The sequence below is a fragment of the Wickerhamiella sorbophila genome, assembly GCF_002251995.1.
Source record: "Wickerhamiella sorbophila strain DS02 chromosome Unknown contig1, whole genome shotgun sequence".
Classification (NCBI taxonomy): domain Eukaryota; kingdom Fungi; phylum Ascomycota; class Dipodascomycetes; order Dipodascales; family Trichomonascaceae; genus Wickerhamiella; species Wickerhamiella sorbophila.
The window spans coordinates 2750306-2772121 of NW_020193984.1; the positions used below are offsets into that span (position 1 = coordinate 2750306).

At 50.4% G+C, this 21816-nt stretch overlaps 13 protein-coding genes across 13 annotated transcripts; 8 read left to right on the plus strand and 5 right to left on the minus strand.

Annotated features, from left to right (window-relative positions):
* Positions 1 to 29: 29 nt before the first annotated feature.
* B9G98_01717 (Vacuolar protein sorting-associated protein 21) lies at positions 30 to 716 on the minus strand (the record flags this gene model as incomplete). The annotated part of the gene is made up of 1 exon (XM_024808275.1): positions 30 to 716. The coding sequence occupies one exon, from the start codon at positions 714 to 716 to the stop codon at positions 30 to 32; it is 687 nt and encodes a 228-aa protein (XP_024664043.1).
* A 166-nt stretch (positions 717 to 882) lies between these two features.
* B9G98_01718 (hypothetical protein) lies at positions 883 to 1353 on the plus strand (the record flags this gene model as incomplete). The annotated part of the gene is made up of 1 exon (XM_024808276.1): positions 883 to 1353. One exon carries the CDS (start codon positions 883 to 885, stop codon positions 1351 to 1353), a length of 471 nt encoding a protein of 156 aa, XP_024664044.1.
* B9G98_01719 (Pre-mRNA-splicing factor SLT11) lies at positions 1350 to 2258 on the minus strand (the record flags this gene model as incomplete). The annotated part of the gene is made up of 1 exon (XM_024808277.1): positions 1350 to 2258. The coding sequence occupies one exon, from the start codon at positions 2256 to 2258 to the stop codon at positions 1350 to 1352; it is 909 nt and encodes a 302-aa protein (XP_024664045.1).
* A 635-nt stretch (positions 2259 to 2893) lies between these two features.
* Positions 2894 to 3541, plus strand: B9G98_01720 (Carbonic anhydrase; the record flags this gene model as incomplete). Its single annotated transcript, XM_024808278.1, has 1 exon — positions 2894 to 3541. The coding sequence occupies one exon, from the start codon at positions 2894 to 2896 to the stop codon at positions 3539 to 3541; it is 648 nt and encodes a 215-aa protein (XP_024664046.1).
* A 175-nt stretch (positions 3542 to 3716) lies between these two features.
* Positions 3717 to 4817, plus strand: B9G98_01721 (Protein disulfide-isomerase erp38; the record flags this gene model as incomplete). Its single annotated transcript, XM_024808279.1, has 1 exon — positions 3717 to 4817. The coding sequence occupies one exon, from the start codon at positions 3717 to 3719 to the stop codon at positions 4815 to 4817; it is 1101 nt and encodes a 366-aa protein (XP_024664047.1).
* A 151-nt stretch (positions 4818 to 4968) lies between these two features.
* B9G98_01722 (Protein disulfide-isomerase erp38) lies at positions 4969 to 5796 on the plus strand (the record flags this gene model as incomplete). The annotated part of the gene is made up of 1 exon (XM_024808280.1): positions 4969 to 5796. One exon carries the CDS (start codon positions 4969 to 4971, stop codon positions 5794 to 5796), a length of 828 nt encoding a protein of 275 aa, XP_024664048.1.
* Positions 5797 to 5881: 85 nt separating this feature from the next.
* B9G98_01723 (DNA ligase 4) lies at positions 5882 to 8363 on the minus strand (the record flags this gene model as incomplete). Its single annotated transcript, XM_024808281.1, has 2 exons — positions 5882 to 5958; positions 6002 to 8363. 2 exons carry the CDS (start codon positions 8361 to 8363, stop codon positions 5882 to 5884), a joined length of 2439 nt encoding a protein of 812 aa, XP_024664049.1.
* Positions 8364 to 8425: 62 nt separating this feature from the next.
* Positions 8426 to 8701, plus strand: B9G98_01724 (hypothetical protein; the record flags this gene model as incomplete). Its single annotated transcript, XM_024808282.1, has 1 exon — positions 8426 to 8701. The coding sequence occupies one exon, from the start codon at positions 8426 to 8428 to the stop codon at positions 8699 to 8701; it is 276 nt and encodes a 91-aa protein (XP_024664050.1).
* Positions 8702 to 8860: 159 nt separating this feature from the next.
* Positions 8861 to 13573, plus strand: B9G98_01725 (eIF-2-alpha kinase GCN2; the record flags this gene model as incomplete). Its single annotated transcript, XM_024808283.1, has 1 exon — positions 8861 to 13573. The coding sequence occupies one exon, from the start codon at positions 8861 to 8863 to the stop codon at positions 13571 to 13573; it is 4713 nt and encodes a 1570-aa protein (XP_024664051.1).
* A 129-nt stretch (positions 13574 to 13702) lies between these two features.
* Positions 13703 to 17188, plus strand: B9G98_01726 (SH3 domain-containing protein C23A1.17; the record flags this gene model as incomplete). Its single annotated transcript, XM_024808284.1, has 1 exon — positions 13703 to 17188. The coding sequence occupies one exon, from the start codon at positions 13703 to 13705 to the stop codon at positions 17186 to 17188; it is 3486 nt and encodes a 1161-aa protein (XP_024664052.1).
* A 461-nt stretch (positions 17189 to 17649) lies between these two features.
* Positions 17650 to 20113, minus strand: B9G98_01727 (tRNA ligase; the record flags this gene model as incomplete). Its single annotated transcript, XM_024808285.1, has 1 exon — positions 17650 to 20113. Exon 1 carries the CDS (start codon positions 19864 to 19866, stop codon positions 17650 to 17652), a length of 2217 nt encoding a protein of 738 aa, XP_024664053.1. The 5' UTR covers positions 19867 to 20113.
* An 87-nt stretch (positions 20114 to 20200) lies between these two features.
* B9G98_01728 (ATP synthase subunit f, mitochondrial) lies at positions 20201 to 20497 on the plus strand (the record flags this gene model as incomplete). The annotated part of the gene is made up of 1 exon (XM_024808286.1): positions 20201 to 20497. One exon carries the CDS (start codon positions 20201 to 20203, stop codon positions 20495 to 20497), a length of 297 nt encoding a protein of 98 aa, XP_024664054.1.
* Positions 20498 to 20566: 69 nt separating this feature from the next.
* Positions 20567 to 21787, minus strand: B9G98_01729 (p21-activated protein kinase-interacting protein 1; the record flags this gene model as incomplete). The annotated part of the gene is made up of 1 exon (XM_024808287.1): positions 20567 to 21787. The coding sequence occupies one exon, from the start codon at positions 21785 to 21787 to the stop codon at positions 20567 to 20569; it is 1221 nt and encodes a 406-aa protein (XP_024664055.1).
* Positions 21788 to 21816: the final 29 nt, after the last annotated feature.

Sequence of the window (21816 nt, forward strand, 5' to 3'; positions counted from 1 at the left end):
GGTGGAATAGTTAGAAAAGATAGAAGAATTTAGCACTGGCAGCTTGTGTCTTGCGTCGACGCCTGATTGAGCTCCAGAGGACGTTCCCCTCCGATCTGACCGGTGGTGGAGGGCTTGGCAGTCTCTAGAGGGATTTTGTTGGCAATGGCGAGGAAGATTTTGCGCACATTGAAGCCAGTCTTTGCCGAGGCCTCAAAGAATAATAGGCCCTCTTCCTGGGCCAGCTTCTCGCCCTCCTGATAAGAGACCTTGCGGCCGGGTAAATCGCCTGTTGCGGCGGCCGCCTCATCGCGAGAGACCACTGGACCGGGTTCCTGGCCCTCTTGCTCTCCGGTCAAGTCCAGCTTGTTTCCAACCAGGGCAATAATAATATTGGGCGAGCCCTGGCTCTTCAATTCGTTGACCCAGTGCCGGGCTCTGATGAACGAGGCTGGCTTTGTGACGTCGTAGACCACGACTGCACTTTGAGCGTTGCGGTAGTACATGGGTGCCAAACTGGCGAATCGCTCCTGGCCGGCAGTGTCCCAGATCTCGAATTTGACTACCCGGTTGGCAAGTGTACATTTTTGGGTCAAAAAGGCCGCTCCGATCGTCGGCTCCTTATTCTCCTGAAAGTCATCGCTAACAAAGCGCAAAACAAGTGACGATTTGCCCACTGCGGCCTCTCCCAAAAGCACTAGTTTCACGCTCGTTGTAGGCTTAACACTAGATTCCATGGCCAAAATGTCTAAATGGGTGGTAATGTAAAGTTAGAAACCAAGGTGGCGCGGCTTTGTCAGTCGGGCAGACCAAGAGACGATCATAAGATAGCACTGCGGTAGTCGCTAGTGCAAAGTGTGGGGAAACTTTTTGGGAGCTGTCGACTAGCACGCGCTATAGTTGATGTCGACTGAGGACCGCTTTGCCAGCGAGCAGAGCGCCCGGCCGCCGACACGCGTCTTCGAGACCGAAGCGCTGTGGCAACGGACCCGGAGCCAGTCTGCAGATCAGGATACCAGCCCAATGGTGGCTGCGTTTGAGGAAATCTTTGCTCTCTATGAGAGATTTGGTGATGCTCGTAACGGGACTGGTTTGCCCGATTCGTTTGTGGACAGCCTCGACAGAATCGACAGAAAAGACCTCAAGACCGAAGACCAGTGTGCAATCTGCTCGCAAGAGTACCTGGAAGACCCCTATCCGCTGGTAGTTGTGCTGCCATGCCCCGGCAAGCACACGTTTGACCTCGAGTGCATAGGGCCGTGGCTCAAAGGGAACTCGACGTGCCCGCTGTGCCGGTACGACATGTCTAAAAAGAAAGAGATTGTAATTGAGGCAGACGACGAAGAAGAAGACTATGATGATATGTACGGCTAGTCGTCGTAATCTGGCTGGGCGGACTTGTAAGATGAAGTCGCAGACTCAGTCTCTTGGGAGTCCCCAGGCAGCTTTCCCGTTTTCATAAAGCGCCTGATAACCAAGCCAATGATTTTTTGTACCTTAGCGGAGCCCAATGGCACCTCGCGGGGCCCCCAGACGAACCGCAGTCTGTTGCCGTTGACGGTGAGCAGGCCATTGGTCTGAGACAGCTGGCCGGCCGCCTTCACGGCCTGGTCGTTGTCTGTGAACGAAGCAAAAGCACAACGGGCCGTTTTGAACGCCTTCAGATCGTTCAATGCTCCAAGGCCGTTCAGCTTAGATCGCAAATGGTCCAAGTTCAAGTCTGGTTCTAGCCCCATAATAAATAAATCCGAATACGCATTGTGATTCGAGCGAATGCTTCCATCCAGGGGCAGCTGCTTGAGAATGTTGCGGGCGGCCCGTTTTGGATCGGGATCCGTCTCGGCCTCTACTGCTGCAACAGGCTCGGCCGATACCAGTTTCTGCGATAGCTTGCGCAGCAGGTCCTGCGACCGATCGTGAATCAGCTGCGGCGTCTCGGCACTGTCGCTGTTCTCGGCAATATACTTTTGGGTGACTGGGGTTTGTCCCGGGTCTGCAGAGATCTTCAGCACCGAATCTCGCAGCGACAGGGGCAGGCCGTAGTTGAGATCGAGCATACAGCATTGGCAGGCGGCCCGTCTGCGGGAGCATGACGAACAGATCTTGGTCGCGTTGCGTCGCGCACCTGGTGCAGGCTGCCAGCGGAAAACGGTAAACGGCCGATTGCACAGTTTGCAGGGCTCGCCCTTGACGTCCCTCGTCATGCGTATGTTGTCTTTACTGCCCAAACATGTCTGGCATATCTGCGGCAGCTCCTCCTCCGAACTGGCCTTGGGCATTATTATTACTCAAGCGGTTTCCTGGGAGAAACCTCCAGGCTTGGCCACCCAGGGTTCTTTCTGTTGGCGGATTGCGTAATTGAATTTTTTATTGAGCCTAACCCAACAGGCCCAGAAAATTTTTTTTTTCACTCCAGACACCCTCTCCGCGGGTTTTTTGGCGGCGGGCCCAAGAGGTTAAGGGATAGAAAGGTATGTTGCATGATGTTTTTGAATTTCTTCACCTGAACAACTCGTGTGGATCAAAAAAATGAGCTTTTTAACACTGATCAATATGCTAACCAGCGACATGTAGAAACATTGTGGAAAGAGTCAGAGCCTACATAGCCCCTCCGTAGCATCCCGATCACGGCCTAGAGGGCCCTGATACGGCGCTCCATAATAACCAACACTTTTGCCGCAACCATGGCGCTTTTTTGCCCACTTTTTTCCGCGCTCTGCTCGCCTGCTGCTCGCGCGTGGGTTTCCCTGCTTCTCTCGATCTGGCCTATAGGACAGCCGAGTTACATAAACATTTTCCGATTATGCAGGTCGCTGCATGTGGCCCGCTGGCCTGGCTGATCAGCAGCTCTATTTAGGTCGTTGGGTCCCCCGGTTGAAAAAATCAGCTGAGATCGCAGAGAAAGCCTGCTACCATGTGCCGATCACCCTTCCGTTTTTCTGCTACTGACGGCGTTGATAAACTCCTGAAACTGAACAAAGAATGGGCCAAGCGCCTGGATCAGGCGAACCCAGGTCTGCTCGAGGCCAACGCCAAGGGCCAGAAGCCGCAAATTCTCTGGATTGGCTGCGCCGATTCTCGCTCCACTGTGGCCAGCTTGGACCTGCTTCCTGGCGAGGTCTTTGTCCACCGCAACGTCGCCAACATGGTGCCCAACTGCGATCCGAGCAGCCAGTCGCTGATCCAGCTCGCTATGGAGGTTGTGGGGGTCAAACACATCATTGTGTGCGGCCACACCGACTGCAAGGGCGTCGAGACCACCCTGAATAACGCCCGGGTCGGTGGCAGTCTGGAGGCCTGGCTGCGCAACCTGCGGGACGTGCGGGCCAAGTACAAGACGGTGCTGGAGGCCATTCCGTCATTCAAGGAGCGCGCTGAAAAACTCGCCGAGCTCAATGTGATTGAGCAGGTGTGGAACGTCAAAACGAACGACATTGTCCGCGAGCACATGGCCAAGCGAGGCGTCCAGGTCTATGGCATGATTTACGACGTTGCTACTGGTTTGTTGCATCAAGTTGACGTGCCTGAGGATCCTGATGTGGGCTATTACGCTGTAGATTAAACACCCCCCTTAGACACCTTTTGTCACTCTACTTCTAGATTCAGTTCATGTTTATTTAGATTTTATGCATTTCCTGTATTTATTTAACTGTTAAACTTGGGTTCCGTTCCGCCAGTTTTTATTTATTTCGCCCCAGCGTGGTGCCGGCGCACTTTACGTTAGCACTCCAAGCGACATGCAGTTGTTAAAGTGGTTGGCAGTTTTGCCGCTTAGTGCGGCCGCAGTTATTGAGGCCACCGACGTGGATCTCGACAAATTAATGTCCAATGGTGTCCCTACCATTCTGGACATCTACGCTTCGTGGTGCGGCCACTGCAAGACCTTCTCCCCAGTTTTCGATGAGGTGGCAGCTCTGTACGAGCACGCCAAGGACAAGATCCAATTCGTTAAAATCGACGGCGACATCCACCGCAAGGCGGCCAAGAAGCACGACGTCAAGTTCTTCCCTACGATCAAGTTTGTGGACGGTGACAAGCAGGAGGACATCAATTCGCGGGACGCCAAGTCGCTGCACAAGCTGATCAAGTCCAAGACGGGCGCTGAGCCGCAAAAGGCCGAACCGAAGCAGGCCAAGGAAGAAAAGAAGGAAAAGAAGGTCAGAACACCCAAGTCCAAGATTGTTTCTTTGACTGACGACACGTTTGAGGACGCCGTCGACGACAAGGACGCCCTGGTTGCATTCACCACTACCTGGTGCGGCTACTGCAAGCGGCTGAAGCCCGTGTGGGACGAGCTGGCTGCTCTTTACGAGCAGGATGATGAAATTGTCGTTGCAGAGGTCGACTGCACCGACTCCGAGCCGGTGGCCAACCTCATGGAGACCTTCCATGTCGAGGGCTACCCCACCATTGTGTACTTCCCCAAGGACGGATCCACCCCCCGTCCCTACACTTCGGGCCGCGATATCAAGGCTCTCGTCAAGTTCATGAAGGACGAGGGTATTTCTTTCCGCAACGCTGACGGCCAGCTTGACGACCACGCCGGCGTCGTGGATGCTTTGACTGAGCAGGCCCAGAGCCTGATTGGCGCTTCCCAGGAGGCCTACGACGGCTTCATTATGGCCATTGAGACCAGCGGCACTCCCTTTGCCGACGTTTACACCCGCGTCGCCAAGAAGGTCTTTGAAAAGGGCGCCAGCTACGTCTCCGAGGAGTCGGCCCGCATCGAGAAGCTGCTGGCCACTAAGCTCGCTCCCAAAAAGGCAGACAAGCTCCGGGTCAAGCTCAACGTCCTTCGCACTTTTGTCGCAAAGGACACCGGCAAGGACGAGCTCTAAATGAACTGGCACAAAATAGCTATTTTCGTTCAGAAACCCCCTCTCAATTTCCTATAGATCAACCTCTAAGCGTTTTCAAACAAGACGGTTCTCTCGCATGCTCGCCCTTACATAAATCGACACACCAAACTCCCGTTGCTGTTGACCCACAATGGTGCGATTTCTCGGCATTTTGCAATTGATTTTCGCAGCAATCGCTTCGGCTCGAGTGATTGATGTTTCTGACGAGGATTTCGGGGCAGCTCTTCGCCAGGACACGCCCAGCTTTGTGCTTTTCTATTCGTGGACTCACGATGCAGTCCCCCTGAACGGGTACTATAGTGATATTTCTCGAATCTACGAAGACGACGAGCTCAATTTTCTGCGAATTGACATCACCGAAAACCCGAAGCTTGCCGAACGATACGGTATCTCGAAAGTGCCCTCCGTGGTGTTCATTCGGCCCGGATCAGAACACAATGCCGAGGTGCTGCAGCAGACGCCGCTCAAGGCAATTAAACGCAAGATTCGCCACGACTTGGGCATCGACCATACAAACGAACACACAAATTATCCGTTGAAGAGGCTTTCCGATAACAGCTTCCGTCTCGGTATCCAGGGCAAACATGCTCTGGTATTGTTTGTGGGCACCTGCACGAACTGCGACCATATCACACAAGTATTCCGACAGATTGCTGCGGATTATAAGCATAATAAGGAGGTGGCAATTTCGGAAGTTGAGTCCTCCAGAATGGATTCGCAAATGCTTCCAAGCGTCTTTTCATTGTCCAAGTATCCCACCGTGCTGTACTTTTCTAAAGAGGGCTCTCAGATCCCACTCAAGCCTGAGAACTACCATGGCGATCTTACGTATGAAGCATTGACCGAGTTTTTGGAGTCAAGGGGTGTGGCTCCAACGGGTCTTTTCGGCCAAGTTCCCTACATAATGAAGCGGTGGTTCCGGAAACTTTTCGGAACTGTGCTCCACCTGGACCTTTAGCCACAAGAATCCCATAGCTTTTCTATCCAATCGTTCGTAACTATTTCTGCATGCGGATACGCAGTTTTCAATTGCGGCGGACCCACTACATGGGTGACTTCTGGGTCATTGGCGTGACGAATGCGCCCCCCACCAAATCGAACCATGCGCTCGAGCCGAGAGCTAGGTTTGGCGAAATAAAAATAAAAGCCGTGAAAAACTACACAGCGGTTTTTGAAAGGAGTTTTCTTGATGATAGATTCCAAAACTTGGGCCAAGCGGGCTCGCGGATAGGGCCCAACAGAAGGTGGCATTGAGAGCAGTAGCTCAACGGCTTCGCTTGGTCGTTTGTCACGATACAAAGGAAACTCATATTTATCAACCAGCTTGATTGACTCTTCCAAGGTTTGCTTTCGAGCAAATAAATAATGACGCGGCTCAAAGGGAAGAGCTCGCTTGTTGTAGATACTGTCAAATATCCAACGGGGATGAACCACATCACGAGACTGATCTCGAATTATTCTGGCAATTCGTGGAGTTGCACAGTCTGCTACAACCACTGTATCAACTGCCCTTCCATGATGCACCAATTCACCCCCGTTTTCCTTGATGATACGTTCAAGCTCGTGTTGGGTGTAGTATCCTGGACTATAGGTGTCTCCGGCCACCCAGAATGTTGTAAAGGCGAAAATATTCGATTTAGGCTCAAGACCCTCGTGCTTGATATCAACGTTTTGCACATGGATTCTCTTGCGGACTTTTGAAGTTTTAGATACCCTCTTGGTCTTTTTGCCAGTATGCTCTTCACGATAGTCCAGAAACTCCTGATATGTGAGACATTCATTAGGACCTTTGTCGTCGCGAATCGAAACAAACCTCGGAAACCTCAGACTAGCCCCCACATAGTATCTATCTGAAGGAATGATTTGCGAGGCCTTGACCTCAAACACTAGAGAATCTTGGGGGTGAATAAAGACGTCGGGTACTTCCAGTGACAGTTTCAACCAACTAGGCGTAGGGCCAGAAAACCATTTTCCTTGGGTTTCATGGGCGATTTTCTCGTATAGAGCAGTACAAAACCCTGAGCCAACCCTGCACAAGCTCAAGTAGTCTTCGTCATTTCGGAGGGCACACAGGTAACTAGACAGTAACTGCGACCGGAACCCACTACCATAATAAGCGCCGACAACCATGAGATCAAAGTTCTCACCCTGATATCCAGACATAAACTCAGGCTTGACTTTCAACCAACTGTTGCTAATGCCGTCAACTTGATAGATGAGGTTGGGATTCTTCACCACCAAGCCCTCTGATGTAGCAGCAATAACTCGATTGAATTCTTTAGCAATAGTGTCGGCATCATGACCGACGATATAAGGCAAAATCTCCAGGTAACCCTGGCCACGCTCGCGGTTCTCAGGAGGGATAACCGCCTCCAATGCCTTCTTGCGCTGCTCCAGAGAATATGCAGCCAAGTCTTTGCCATTGAGGTGTAAAATATCAAAAACCAACAGCATTGGTCTCCATTTACTGTTGGAACCTGTAGCAGCTTGCTTGATTTTGTTGAAAGGACACAGTTCTTTGTTGTAGTCGTCCCATGCCACCATCTCACCGTCCAAAATACAATTCGATACTCGAGAGCTGATGACATTTTTGAGATGTTTCGAGAGTGTTCCCTTTGTGTCTTCAACTGACTTGCCATAATATGCTGTATAGTCTTTTCCCCGGCGACTGAAATACCGCATCTCTTTCCCATGGTCGACATAGTGCAACTGCATTCGCTCGCCATCCATTTTCTCCTCGATGTAAAAAAAACCAGGCATCTGGTCCACGATTTCCGAGAAGTTTCCAATCACGTTTTTTTTGAATAAAGCTCGCTGGGGCCTGAAACAAGAAAGTGGTCGCACCACTTGGTCTTTGGCCTCTAACCTAACGTCATTATCCCACAACTCATGGCATACTTCTTTGAGATTGTTTGTGACATTGAAAAGCAGCTGAGCATCAGGATGCCAACACCGGAAAAACGTGCGCTCCGATACGTTGATATGCATATTCCGCAAGATGATCCGAAGAACCCACTTCATTTCACGTGCGCTCAGCTTTTGGAGCATTTCTCGCATCACTTGGGTTTGTTCAGGCAGCTTCGCCCCAATGAGTTTCTCTAAAAGCGCAGAAACTTCACCCATTGAGGTCTCGCTGGCAGTCGTTCGCGTGTCGCGCTCATCAATAATGTGGAACGCTAAATCGGCAAAAACCCCAGATCCTTTAGTCGTTGCGGCTCTAAAGTTGAGCAAGGAGGCTGCCTCGGGAGACTTCGGACTCAGATTTAGAGCCTTGACCAAAATTTTGCCCAGAGATTTCTCCTTGACGTTGTATAGCTGCCGGAATTCGCTATCAATGTGGGGCAAAAGGAGTTGAAAAGCTGGGTAGATGTCGTTGCCCACCTTGTCGCGCCATTGCTTTATGAATGTCTCAATTTGAATGCGGCGGTTATCTACCGATCCTTGGCCCGTGCAGTTCTCCAGCGCTTCCAGCAGTCTCACTAGCACATTAAACGCAGGCAACGGGCCATGGTTTTCAGGCTGCATGAGACGATGGCTTAACAAGCATCCCAGTCCGGATCAGCTATCACGAGTCTTTCCAGTGCAATATGCGTATTTCACAGTATCTACTAAAGAGTGTGACTTTCTATACCCGCCCGCAATGTGGTCTCTGTGGAACCGCCAAGACCAATCTCATGGCTGCTGGCAAAACTGTACCGTTTGACTACAAGGAGGTGAACATTGACGAGCCAGAAAACAAAGAGTTCTATGATCTGTATGCTTTCGACGTTCCGGTTATGAAATTCGAGGACGGCAGTAGCGAGAAGATCGTTATGCACCGCATCACCACCGAACAGGCGATCGAGACGTTGAATTCTCTGTAAAGCCGGGCTTGCGTTTTTTTTCGGATTGACGTCCACAGCATTGATTTTCCGGGTAGTTTCCGCCTGAAGCCCGCTTTCTTGTATATATGTAGCTCTTTGTCGGGATTCACGTCCTTTAAATTCTGTTTACAGACAAAATCTCACTAATCCACCTCCGTCATGGAGTACGAGGAGATTCAGGAAAATGAGGTGGAGGCACTAAAAGCAATCTATATGGATGATTTTGAAGAGTACAAGTCGAGTGAGATCTGGAGCAAGCGGGCGAGCCCGCACTTTCGAATCAAGCTGCGCCCGAGCAGCGAGTTCAAGGACACGCCTATCTCGCTAGAAATTGTCGTTCAACTGACAAAAACGTATCCACGGTCTCTGCCGATGATCAAGATTGACAAGTCGAATGCAATACACCATAAGCAGCTGGAATTGCTGCGAAAATCGATACAGTCCACTGCGGAATCTCTGAAGGGCAACGAGATGATTTTCGAAATCACCTCGAACTTGCAGCAGCAGTTAGATGAATTCGCTAGAATTGCAACCGTCACACCTAGTCTGGAAGAAGCACGGGTAGAACGTTTGCGGCTAGCGGAAGAAAAGGCAATGGAGGAGAAGGAACGCAAGAAAAAGGAGCAAGAGGCTAAGATACAGGAACAGCAACAGCAACTTGAAAAGCTTGTTCTGGAAGAGCTCCAGGACGAAAACGAAGAAACACATGACTACGATGACTCCAATATCTGTTTTGTACCAGAAGATGAAGGAATTGTCACTTTTGATCGGCCCATCTCGTGTCGTCGGCCAAATGGCACAATGGTTCGGTTTCAACAAGTTTCGCGTGCTGCAGTAACTCCGGTAAACTTTTTCGGCACTTCCTATTTGGTGAAACCCATTGTTCATCAGGCACACGAAGACGACCTGCTGCTGGTCCTTACTCAAGTCTCTATTTCGGAACCGTATTGGAACACTTCTGCTGGCCGGAAACAGTTGCAGGATCTCGAGGGGGAACTCGAAACCCTTCGCGACTTGAAGCATCCGAATATTGTTGCTCTCTACGAATACAAAATTGCCAAAGATGAAGATAGTGGCTGGCAAATATCTCTTCTTACCCAGCACTGCAACATGGGCACCTTGGGGGACCTCCTGGATACAGTAGATAGCCTGAGCATCAAGGTTGCTCGTAACTGGTCAATCCAGATTTTGGATGCCTTGGAAAGTATCCACAAAGTCGGAATTGTTCACAAGGCTCTAACGGTTGACACAGTGTTTGTCAACAAAAGTCGTGAGACCGGTGAGTCCTCCGTGTTCTTGTCTCACACTTCGTACATGTACCGGTTTATGCAATTGGACTCTGAGCATCCATTTATGCCCCCTCTCAAAAGAACTGCTGGTCAGGGTACCTTTTCGGAGACAATGGCTACAAAATGGCTGCCCCCCGAGGCCACTGCTTCGCGGGTTACTCCAACCCGCAAGACAGATATGTGGCAGTTTGGAATTGTTTTACTACAAATGCTCTGTGGGCGTGCGGCAACCAGAAGTCTTTGTGATCCATTGACCTACGTCAAGTCTCAAAACTTTCCACAAAGCCTCCTATCGTTTTTGAAGCATGTCCTTGAGCCGTCACCCAATAAACGTTCTTCCGCATTCGATATGTTGACGAGCTCATTTCTACGTTCCGATTACGAGCTAGAAACATCTGAGGAGCCTCGTCATACTTCTGTATCACGACCGCGTAGCTTGACAAATGATCGGTTACCAGGTTATTCGCGTTACACCCACGATTTTGACGAGGGAAGTGTTCTTGGAAAGGGTGGATTTGGACAGGTGGTCAAGGCTCGTAACAAACTTGACGGGCGCGTCTATGCTATCAAGAAGATTCAAGCAACTTCTTCAACACTATCTCATATTCTACAAGAGGTGGTTTTGCTCAGTCGTTTGAATCATCAATATGTTGTGCGTTACTTTACGGTTTGGCTCGAAGATGCAGTTGAGATTGTGGACGATAGCACCATCACTGAATCAAGCATAGCACAGACAGACACAATCGCCGAACCAACAAACCCTAGTGAAGAAGATAGGTCTCTAACACCGAGCAATCTTTCTTCGATCCATTTCGGTCACTCCATGTCCGAACTTGACCTTATCAGTGCCTCTGGTGATTTTATGTCCAGCTCCAACAACCTGTTCCAGTTTGGATATAGCGATGACGATGAAGAGAATGATGTTGGTCAAACCAGCCTTCTCAACAATAGTGCTGTCACATCGAGCGAGGAAGAAACGCTTGATGATACTGCTCAGAACCTGCGTTTTGCTTCAAGAGTATCACCGCCTGTCGGCAAGAGCACCCTCTATATTCAGATGGAGTATTGTGAGAACCATACCCTAGCAGATCTGATTCTTGATGGCCTTTACAGACACCAAGAAGAGTACTGGCGTCTGATGAGGCAGCTTTTGGACGCCCTCTCTTATATTCATCGTGAGGGTATTATCCATCGAGACCTGAAGCCAAAAAATATTTTCATTGATGAGGCTCGAAACATTAAAATTGGTGACTTTGGCCTGGCCCGAAGTGTTGTACAAAATTCTGCACAGCCAAAGCCTGGCGACGCTCCCGAGAACGACGATCTCACAACCAATGTTGGAACATCTCTTTATATTGCTGCTGAAATTACCGACCCGTCTGTAAAGGCACAATATAACGAAAAAGTGGACATGTATTCACTTGGTATCATCTTTTTTGAGATGGTATTTCCCATGTCTACCGAAATGGAGCGGGTCAACACGATCCGCGATTTGAGAAAACCAACCATTGAACTGCCCACAGCATTCACGCTCAAGCGCTACAACTCTGAAAGAGATATTGTCGTGAGCCTACTCTCGCACGATCCTTCTCAGCGTCCATCAGCCGTGGATCTTCTTGCTTCGGGCAAAATACCTTTGGGTCCACAGGATGCAGCTGTAAAAGAAGCAATGCGAAGCTTGATGAACCCTGATTCCAACATCAAGCAACAAGTTTTGCAGTCTCTTTTCAATCAGCCATTGTTGTCTGCTCAGCAGATTTTATATGGACGGCAGTCTGTACTCGCGAAAGCACCCAACGGTTGCATGGTTAGTACAAAAGCTGTTTTATTGAGAATGCAAGTATTTTCAAAGTTTCGCGAAGTTTTTGAACGCCATGGCGCTGTTGAAAGTTCAGGGTTCAGGCCTTATCTCACGCCAAAGTCGACTCTTTACAAAACACCAACCTCAATGGACCTTTTAGATCGCTCAGGGAATGTCCTACAGCTTCCTCACGACCTAACTTTGCCGCTAGCACGACGTCTAGCTGAGCAGGTTCCAGAATACAGCAAGAGTTACACGTTTGGTCAAGTATATCGAGCATCTCCGACAAGAGATCAGCACCCATTGGTCTACAATGAGGTTGATTTTGACATCTTTGGTACCGAAGCAACTTCAGATCTGGTTTTCAATGATGCAGAGATTTTGAAAGTAATGTCCGATACTGCAACTGCGTTCCCTTGTTTTGACAGTGACAAGATCAGTATCCACATAAATCATGAGGCCATCTTGAATGCTATTCTTGAACAATGTGCTGTCACGCCTCCTCAGTTCCAGGGAGCACTTACATTGCTCGGCGATTTGGGCCTTGGCCCCTCCAAGCCGTCTGTGCGTCGGGAACTTGCTGGCCACTCAACCCTTTTGACGACATCTCTTGATTTATTAGAACAGTTTGGCTTTCGGGAACGAGTTCCTACATTCGAACAGCGTTTAAAGAAGCTCATTGAGATTACTGAGCCAGTCAAGCTGGCCATTTTGCATCTCAAAGCCGTGGTCTCGTTATGCCGCAAATACGGCGTCACTTACCCGATTTACATTGCTCCGATGTCTAATTTCCAGCCAAAATTCTACAGTCAGGGAATTATGTTCCAATTGATTTACGAGGATTCAAAGAAATTTATTGTCGCTGCTGGTGGACGGTACGACTCGCTGGTCCGACAGTTCCGCCATCAGGTATTGGATCGTAACACGCCACTTGCTCGCGTGGTAGGCTTTAATTTGGCTGCGGACGTTGTTTTGAACCAGATGGATCAGCTCTCGGAGAGCAGACTCTCAGAAGTTGGATGGTTGAGACCTAGGTGCCAGGTCCTGGTGACCTCGTTCTCTGACGGTAATATACAGGGTCTTTGTATGGATCTTGTGCGACTTTTATGGGCAAGTGGTATTTCTAGCGATCTTGTGAGGAACTTTCAGTCTTCAGAAGAGTTGATCAAATATGCTGAGAAAGAGCATGTGATCTTTGTGGTTGTTGTTAAGCAATTGCACTCCTTCAGCATGTCAAACAAGGCGTTCAAGCCATTGCGGGTAAAGACAGTGGCTACAAAAGTTGACACTGATCTTGCTGTTGATGAACTACTGCCTTTTGTGCTTGCAGAGACAAACGAGCGTGTTTCAAACAACCGCAGCGACTTTTTAACGCCTGCCCCAGAGGTTGGTGGAAACGAGGACGACGCTACTGTTTCTACTCAGCAAGCTGGTAACAGGGTTGTAATCTTGCATGAGAGCGGACGGATCAAGGGTGGTCGCAAGAATATGTGGCTTCTGGAAGAGCGTTGTCGTGAGGCGATGCAAAACTACATGGGCGAGTTGGCAAATGCACCAATTGTCACCCTTGACTTGAAGGATGAGGTGCTACAGGCCATCTGTACTGTTCCTGTGGGATCACAAGATGAGTGGAAGAGAAAAGTCGCAAGCCTCTCTCCGACGCAAAAGGCTTACATCTTCAACGTTCAGTCCAAGTTGGCCAATGAGGCCCAACGCAATCCCCGCCTAATTCTGTTCTCTACCCGGTCGGGAAACATATTTGTATATGATACAGATGCATAAATTAGCATTTTTATTTTTATTTTAACCAGTTTCGAGGTGATGGTTTATCCCCATCTTAACACCTTCCTAATACCCTGTGGTTCCTTTAGCTGACCGATCGCCCCGACGCACGTCAACACACCTTGCGATATGTCTACATTTCCGGTGCGAGCGCTATATGCGTATCAACCCGAACAAAGCGATGACCTTCCTTTCCAAGAGGGTCAGGAAATTACTGTAACAGAAGTTTTGGATGATGAGTGGTATGCGGGCACTTATGTTTCCGCTGATGGCCGAACTCTGGACGGCATGTTCCCGATTAACTATGTTGAAAAGATCGTGGTATCCACCCCAGCAGTACCTGCGGCGCCACAAACTCGACCCACACGTGTATCAAAGGCGATTGAGTCCCCAAAACAAGAAGATGACGATTGGGGCTCCGCCGCTGAGGACGAGGAAGAGGAGAAGGAGATTGTCCTGGGCGCGCCTACCAAACTCGATACGACAGCATTGACACCTCCGCCAGCTGCAGCTGCAGCCACAGATTCTTCTAAAGTTGAAGCTGCTCCAATTGAGCAACAGGATGCCGATGAAGTCACTGTGGCGCCCGCTACTGCGCCCGCTGCCGCATCGGCTGTTGAGGTCGAGCCCGCTTCCGTGGTCAAGGAAACGCGCGATCAATTGGCTTCACCCACAGAACCAAAGAGCGATACGAAACTGTCTGCGACTGATGCTAAACGCGAGAATGTTGAAAACGCCCCCGCGAAAGGTACGCACCCAGAAGAAGTTGGCGCTAAACCGGAAAGCAAGCCAGCAGGCAAATCTGGGCCAGCTTTCAAAGATCTTCGTCCGACAGAAAGCGAAGATGAAGGAGATCCTAGTGAGTCTCTTGTTTCAAACTTCAAATCACGAATGGCTATTTTCAATCAGCCAAAATCTGAGGACTCCAAACCAGACGCTAAGCCGCCGCCAAGACGTTCATCTACCCAGTTCTCATTCGCGACAACTGATGAGGATATCCAACTTGAGGTGAAACCGGTTCCTCCCAAGCGATTTGGCACGACTTTTGAGCCTATTCAAGATGATAGTGTCCAGCGCAAACCTTCCGATGCCGCTGCCGAAGAGGAGGGTGATGTACCACGTATGTCGCTCAAAGAGCGTATCAAACAGCTTCAGCAGCGCCAGGAAGAGGAGCGACGCGCTCTAGAGGAGGCCGAGGAGCGCCTAAAGCAACGTCAAGCTGAGCGCCAAGCAGAGTTGCAAGCTCGGAAAGCTGCACTTTCAGAGAAACAGCAGGCTTCCGCTGGTACTGTTCCTGATTTGAAGGGCGATGAGACTGATGTAATTGACGCTCAAGCCCAAGTCGAGGATGAAGATGTTGAGGAGGCCGGGTTTGAAAGGACTAACACGCAAGACGATGCTGCACCTGTCGAAGAACAGGAAGATGCTAGTCCTGAGGAAGATGACGAGGAAGAGGCTAGAAAGATTGCGTTACGAGAAAGAATGGCCAGATTGCATGGTGGTATGGGCGGTTTTGGTTTTGGTGGGCCGCCAAAACGTGAGCCTCGTGCACCCCGTGGTCTGGACGCAATGACTCCTGAAGAGCGTGAACGTGAAGAGGCAAGGCTGGCATTTGAGACCGCTCAACCTAGATCTGTTATGGGCTTAGGAACAGAGATGGATGCTACTTTATTAAAGAGGTTAGGACGAGCAGAGCCCAAGCCTGAGGAGACTGAAGATGAAGCGCCTAGTGAGGGCGAGGATGCTGAAGTTGCTGAGGAACTTGCTGAGGAAGGTGCTGAGGATGATGATGAGAATCTAGAATATACTTCAACACCCGAGACCATAGATCCTGCGGCTGTGTCCAATTCAAGAGCTACCGCTACGGCAGTGCTCTCTGCACCAGCTGTACCCTCTGCCCCGGCTGTACCTTCTGCCCCGGCTGTACCCTCAGCACCTGCTGTACCTTCTGCCCCGGCTGTACCTTCTGCCCCGGCTGTGCCCTCGGCACCTGCTGCACCTTCTGCCCCTGCTGTTCCTGGATCAAGGCCAGCACCTGCTGCACCTTCTGCCCCTGCTGTTCCTGGATCACGACCAGCACCAGTTCCTCCGACAGCACCTGCATCGCATGTACAGACTCAACCGGTTGTCACAGCCGCCCCTTCATCTCCGCAACCTGTACAGAGCTTAGAAAAGCGCTTGACAGCAGAAACAATGCCTCAGACAGCCCCGCCAGTTCCTACACAATCGGAGTTGGTTGCACAGAGTGACTTGGCTGATGAAGAAGACAACACAGACTCCGAGCCTGAAATCCATACGCCACCACCAGTAAGTTCGCCAAAGCGTGATATTCCGGCACCCTTAAGACCCCCTGTGCCGTCTGTCATGACAGCAGCTAGGCCCATCAGTTCGAGTAGTGGCGATGCAGACATTGATACTGACGCCCAAACGTCTCCTATCAGAGCACCACCGTTTCCCCCGGCACCTGGACAGGCACCAGTGCCTCCTTCACCGGCTAGAGCACCACCGATTCCTCAACCACCGATGACACGGGCGCCAGTGCCTCCTTCACCAGGTCGAGCACCGCCGGTTCCTCAGCCGCCCATGACACAAGCACCTGCTGTACCGCCCCCGGCCCCTGCATCACCACCCCAAATTCCGTCATCACCGCCGCGGCAAATGCCCTTGACCCGGGCACCTCCTGTTCCAACGGCACCAACACCCACGCTGAGTAGCCCTCCTGGTCCGCCACCGCCTGCGCCCGGAGCAGTTCCACGCCCACCACCACCTGCAACTTCTGCGCCGCCAATGCCTCCTCCTCATCACACAGCCGCACCTCCTGTTCCTGCTCCAAGTGCTCGTGCGCCCGCCCCGGCAGTGCCTCAGGCCCCGGCACCACCCGCTGCTCCTGCGGCCCCGGCTGGCCCATCGCATTCTCGGAATCACTCAAACCTCTGTGATGTGGGCACAAACTGGTATAGCCAGCCTAGAGGCGTGCCTCCTGCACTTTTGAAAATGTCTCACGTTTTGTATGAGGTCGAGGAGTCAGAGACAACTAAACGCGGGGGTAAGGTCGTGGTTAACCGAGAGATCTACATTCTTCGACCTGACCTGTCACAGACCGTGATTAATCTATCGTTCGACAAGGCGAACCCTGAGGACGTTCAGATCGACCAACACGACGAAGCGACCCCGCGCATTGACGCAGCTATTTTGAAGTCTGAATCTTCGAGATTTGGCCCTGCAATCTTGTCTGCTGCTCAAGCCAAGCCTCCAAGCACGGTTGCTGGCGTCAAAGATCTCCTCAAGACAGTGAGCGGCGTTCTTCCATCCGTCGGCAGCTCGTTCGGTGTAAGCATTTATGAAAACTTTGGTGCCTCTGCACGTCAAACAGAAGAGCTGCGCCCGGGCGATATTGTAGTTTTTGACAACGCCAAGCTGCAGGGGTCTAAATCGCCCCTGCAAAAGTATCACCGTGATGTCAACGGCTCCTATGTCCTGTCCGCTTGGGATGGTGCAAAGAAAAAGCTGCATCTGGTGGACTCAAAGAAGGACACAGTGCGCCTCAATGACCTTAGAAGCGGCAGTATTCGTATCTACCGTGTCGTTGGACGCGATCTTCTAGGCTGGGAATAGTTATATATGAATATCTATACCTCGTACCGACCCCAGGTTTGCTGACTACGTGATGTTCAAGAAACGCGCAAAGCGGAAGGCGACAGTAGCCACGAGAAAAGAGGATAGTGGTAGCGATTCGGGGCCGGAGCAAGTGATCAAGCCCGCGAAAAAGAGCGCGAGTCAAGACAGAAAAAAGCTGACGCTGGCCGAGCTGCAGGATCGATACTTTCCTCCTGACGTCAAAGCCATACAAGAGATCACTCTAGAAGATCTAGAGCCACAAGACGATATTTCTGTAGAAAGCGATTGGGAGGACCAGCAATTGGCCAAGTCAGGACTTGCTTTGAGCCGAACGCACACCTCGTTGATGCTGCCGTCACTAGAAGAAATCGACGGCCGACTGGACCGGCATTTGGATCGACTCGAACAGCGGAGACGAGAGCTCGAGCAAATTATCCAGGCAAAAAATAACTTATTATCTATCTAAATGCACATAATCTACCCGTTAGCCGAACAGGCTTTATTTCAACCCGGTTATCGTAGTTGTTCATCATGGCATTAGCTTCTTTTGGAGGCACGCCTTTGGCCATTCCAACCGTGATGTGGGGGTGGAAATTCGACGAGCAGTGTTCACCCGGTAACGAGACTGCGGCAGCCATAATGCGGGTATTCCAGCAAATGCTTTCCACTATGACCGGTTCCTCAACGTTGAGGTCAACAAAGCCATTTTCTTTAGAGCCAGTAAGCAATTTGTGGTATTTTGTTTTCAAGGCCTTGAATTGAGTTTTCTCGCTCGCCTTGTGAGCTAGTGTTACATGGAATTCCTGTTTGAGGCTCATGCCCTTGCTTACTTGCAATTCTTGCCAGAACGGATTTCCTTGCAGATTCGACGCAAGTAGTTGCATCATCTCTTTGGAATCAACCCTGATACAGAAGAAGCTCCATGTGGCACGTTTTTGGGCCGGCTGAGTGCCCACAGGAATCTTCGCCTTGTGTTCAAGGGCGGCTGAAAAAGCTGCATTCAGCTCCTCCGGCTTGGTCTCGAGATCCATGTCGTATGCATCATTCAAGGCACTCACCACAGCAGTAACGTTGTCTTTGGACCCCCGCGCACAGTTCACATCGATCACCAACTCAAAGTTTGAGTCAGGCTCTTTGGCCACTGTGATAGGTTGATACCGACCGCGGAACCCTTTCATGATTGCCTCAACAGCAGGCCTGTCCATATTGCGAATTGTCTGGTGATTGTCACCACGATTCATCACTCTGCTCAAAGTGACCTCCCATTCTTTCTGGGCCGGACCATTGGGGAGGAAATCGAGACCAATATAGTGCATGTCGTATCCATTCGCGTCCGCCATCAAATCCATAGCTTCAAACAACTGCTGACGCTCTCTGAATTGATGGTTGTTTCTATCAACGATGACCACATCGTGCTCACTGAACGCTTGACTGATGCGGTTCGAGAAGGTACGGAACTTACCTGACTTGCTCGAAACATCGTCATTCTGGACGTGACCCCAACCGTACAAAGACGCCAGCGTTAATGCAACGGTTGTTTTACCGCATCCTATGGTCGCAACAGGGATCAGTACGTATTTATCAGTTCCCTTCTCGTTGATCTGAAGCTGCAGGAGCTGTTCTGGATCAAGATTGGAATACTCCAAAAACTTTTCCCGGAGCTCAATGATGCCCTTTCCTTCTTTTTGGATCTTCTCTGCCAGTTCTGGGTGACTTTTCAGGTATGGGCGTGCAAACTTGAGAAACTCGTTGGTGGCCTCCTTGTGCATTTTGGATTTCCAGGCGGCCTGGGGGTCCTTTAGAATGACATGGGTCGCTGTTCTCCACTCCCGGTACATAAGGTATGGTTCCTTGAACTTGTACTTGAAGAAAAAGTCCTTTCCATCCTTCTTGCATCTGACCACAAACCCTTCGATGTCACGACCGTTGTAGGCACCTGTTTCGGCACACTTTTCCAAGAATTGTTTTGTTTCGTCCACGCCTTCTACCATCAAAAAGTCTGTGCGTAGAAATCCATACCTGGCTCCAAGCTCGTTGACCACGTTGGGGGCCAGAGTTTGAAACTCTCTGGTGTTTCTGTTGAGACCATTGAGGTAGATTCCAGCACTCTCCGGAGGGTACGCCAAGACGTGTTCCTCGAAATTATCGTCGCAGAACTCGCCTACCGCTGTCAGGTCTTTTTCCTCGAGCTCGCTGGCTAGTTCTTGCTCGGTCTTGCCAGCCTCCTTCAACCGGGCCTTGATCCAGTTGGTGGCAGCAAGCGAGTGATTTTTATAATCATTTTCCTGGGGACCAGTCCGGTTTTTGGACGTAACAATGAGCTTCCCGTTGTAGCCACCGATCATGATCTTACAGCCATTCTCCTTCAAGGTCAATGCGTAAGGCCCAGTGGTTTCGGTGAGAATACTGTTCCATTTGGTGGATTCTACCTCACCAACGTTGAAAAACTTGTCGTAGCCTCGGACGACGATCTGGTCTTCCTTGGTAAACAAGCCACGGGAAGGGATCGGTAGTTTTACTTTGGTACTATAGTAGTCCCACTCGTTGAACTTCCATGACTCAATAGTCAATCCGGGCGCATCCCACACTTGGTTGGTATGACGCTTGACCTTTCCGGCAGACGCCTTCTGAGTAGATGCAGCTGCAAGCTCCGCCAGCAAAGCACTATCGTACATTGATAAACTGGCCCTCCAACCTCGTTCTTAAATATCTGAGTAAGTGCGCTGCGCATATGACCGCATGAAGAGCTGCGGCGGTCACTAGTGAAAAAAAGTCAAGCAAAAAATAGCGTGCATTAAGCGCTACGCGCCACTTTCACCCTACCTGTTTACAACTATAAAATATATATATTTCGCAGAATTGATACGACTCCGCGTTTACCTAACTGGAGATGGTACGGGGTACTGGGTGGGCTGAATCTAGGGGATATTAGGCACTCGGAAGTGTTTCTTACTAAGCGAAGAATATCACCAATCAACGCTGACTAGCCAGCTTTCTTTTCACCAAAAGATGTCGTACGTTGCCAAGCGGGGACTGTCCACTTTGATCCCTCCCAAGATTGCTTCGGCTCAGAATTTGGGCGCTGCTCCCAACGCCAAGCGCATGACTCGCGTTGTTAACTTCTACAAGGGCCTGCCCCAGGGCCCTGCTCCTCAGTCTAAGGCCACCGGCTTCGCTGCCACCTACCGCAAGAAGTTCGTTGACAACGGCTCCAGCCGTCCCCTTGTTCACGGTATTATTCTTTTCCTTACTCTGGGTTACTCCTTGGACTACTACTTCCACCTCCGCCACGAGGGTGAGCACTAAAATAGATGCAGTACTTAACTCTTTGAAAAATGGTTTTATTTTCTGCTCTCTGAGCTCTATATAGGTTGGCTACAGAATCTGTTCCCAAAATGCTCGAACTGCTCCTGGCAGCTCGGAGGGGCCCGCTGGCTGCAGTGCCCGGGTCGACGGACCCCAGCCGGCCATGCTGAGGGTGTGGCCATCGTTGATAAGAATTTCCCCGGTGTCCACCCACTCCACTCCGCGTATAGCTTTATTAACTTTGTTTTCTTTTAATGGACAGTAGACCGGAGAGCGCTTGAGCAGGTTGTAGATCAACAACGAGCCATCGTCAACGGCCGCTGCCGCCATTGTGCCTTCTGGACTCAGGGCGAGGCCGACGTGGGGAGTGCTGTAATTATGATAGCTTTTGTACACCACGATGGGAATTGACGGTTTGCGAAGATCATACAGGCACATTCTATCGTCAAAGCCGGTAACTAGTGCCCTGCTGCCTTCAACCAGTTTCAAGTTCGTCACGCTCGCATTATGGTCAATAATGATTCCTTCATTTCCCTTGTAAACCTTGACAGTTCCGTTGCGGTAACCGGCCGCAAAAAATTCCCCATCAGAGTCCAGTGCTGAGGCTGAATTCGCCTCAAACTTTTGCACTCTGCTAAACTTCTGGGTTTCTGGATCAAACTCGTGGACTCCGCCTAGACCTCCCACCAAAAGCGTTTTGTTGTGCCATTGGGACGCATTTACAAAACGGTCTTTGGGTAGTTGGCAGGACACGAATTGACCTGTCGGTTTTGAATAAATAAACACATAGCTCGAGCCCTGATCGGAGTTCTGGGTAAACGAGACAAACGTTCGGTTGCTGCTGATGCTCGTGATAGCCTGCTCGAGGCCCGGTCCAGGGTTAAGTTCGAATCCTCCCGGGTTCAAACAAACAAACTTCCCACTAGATGAGCCACCGTATATCAATTGATCCTGCTTATCGTAATGCACGCAGTTCGATATGGCATCATCAGTGTACAACGGTTTAATCGCTCGCGGGGTGCCAAAAATACGCTGTGCTTTGATGCTGGCGATTGAAGTATCGGAAAGTTTGTTCATAGAAATATTTTGCGGCAACGCAGACGTTGGAACAGGGTTCTTGGCAACACGATCTGACAATCGTTTCTTCAAGTTTAAAGACGATCGCGTATAGTTTTCCATCGGCGTCAATTCATTGGTTTGTTGGTTCACAGTAGTTTTACCATTCGCCACCACTTTAAAGTACCTGCCCTTTTCCGCATCCCAGTAAAACCCTGGTAAATCAGGCGGCATGGACTACCAACGAAAAGTTCGGTCCGTCC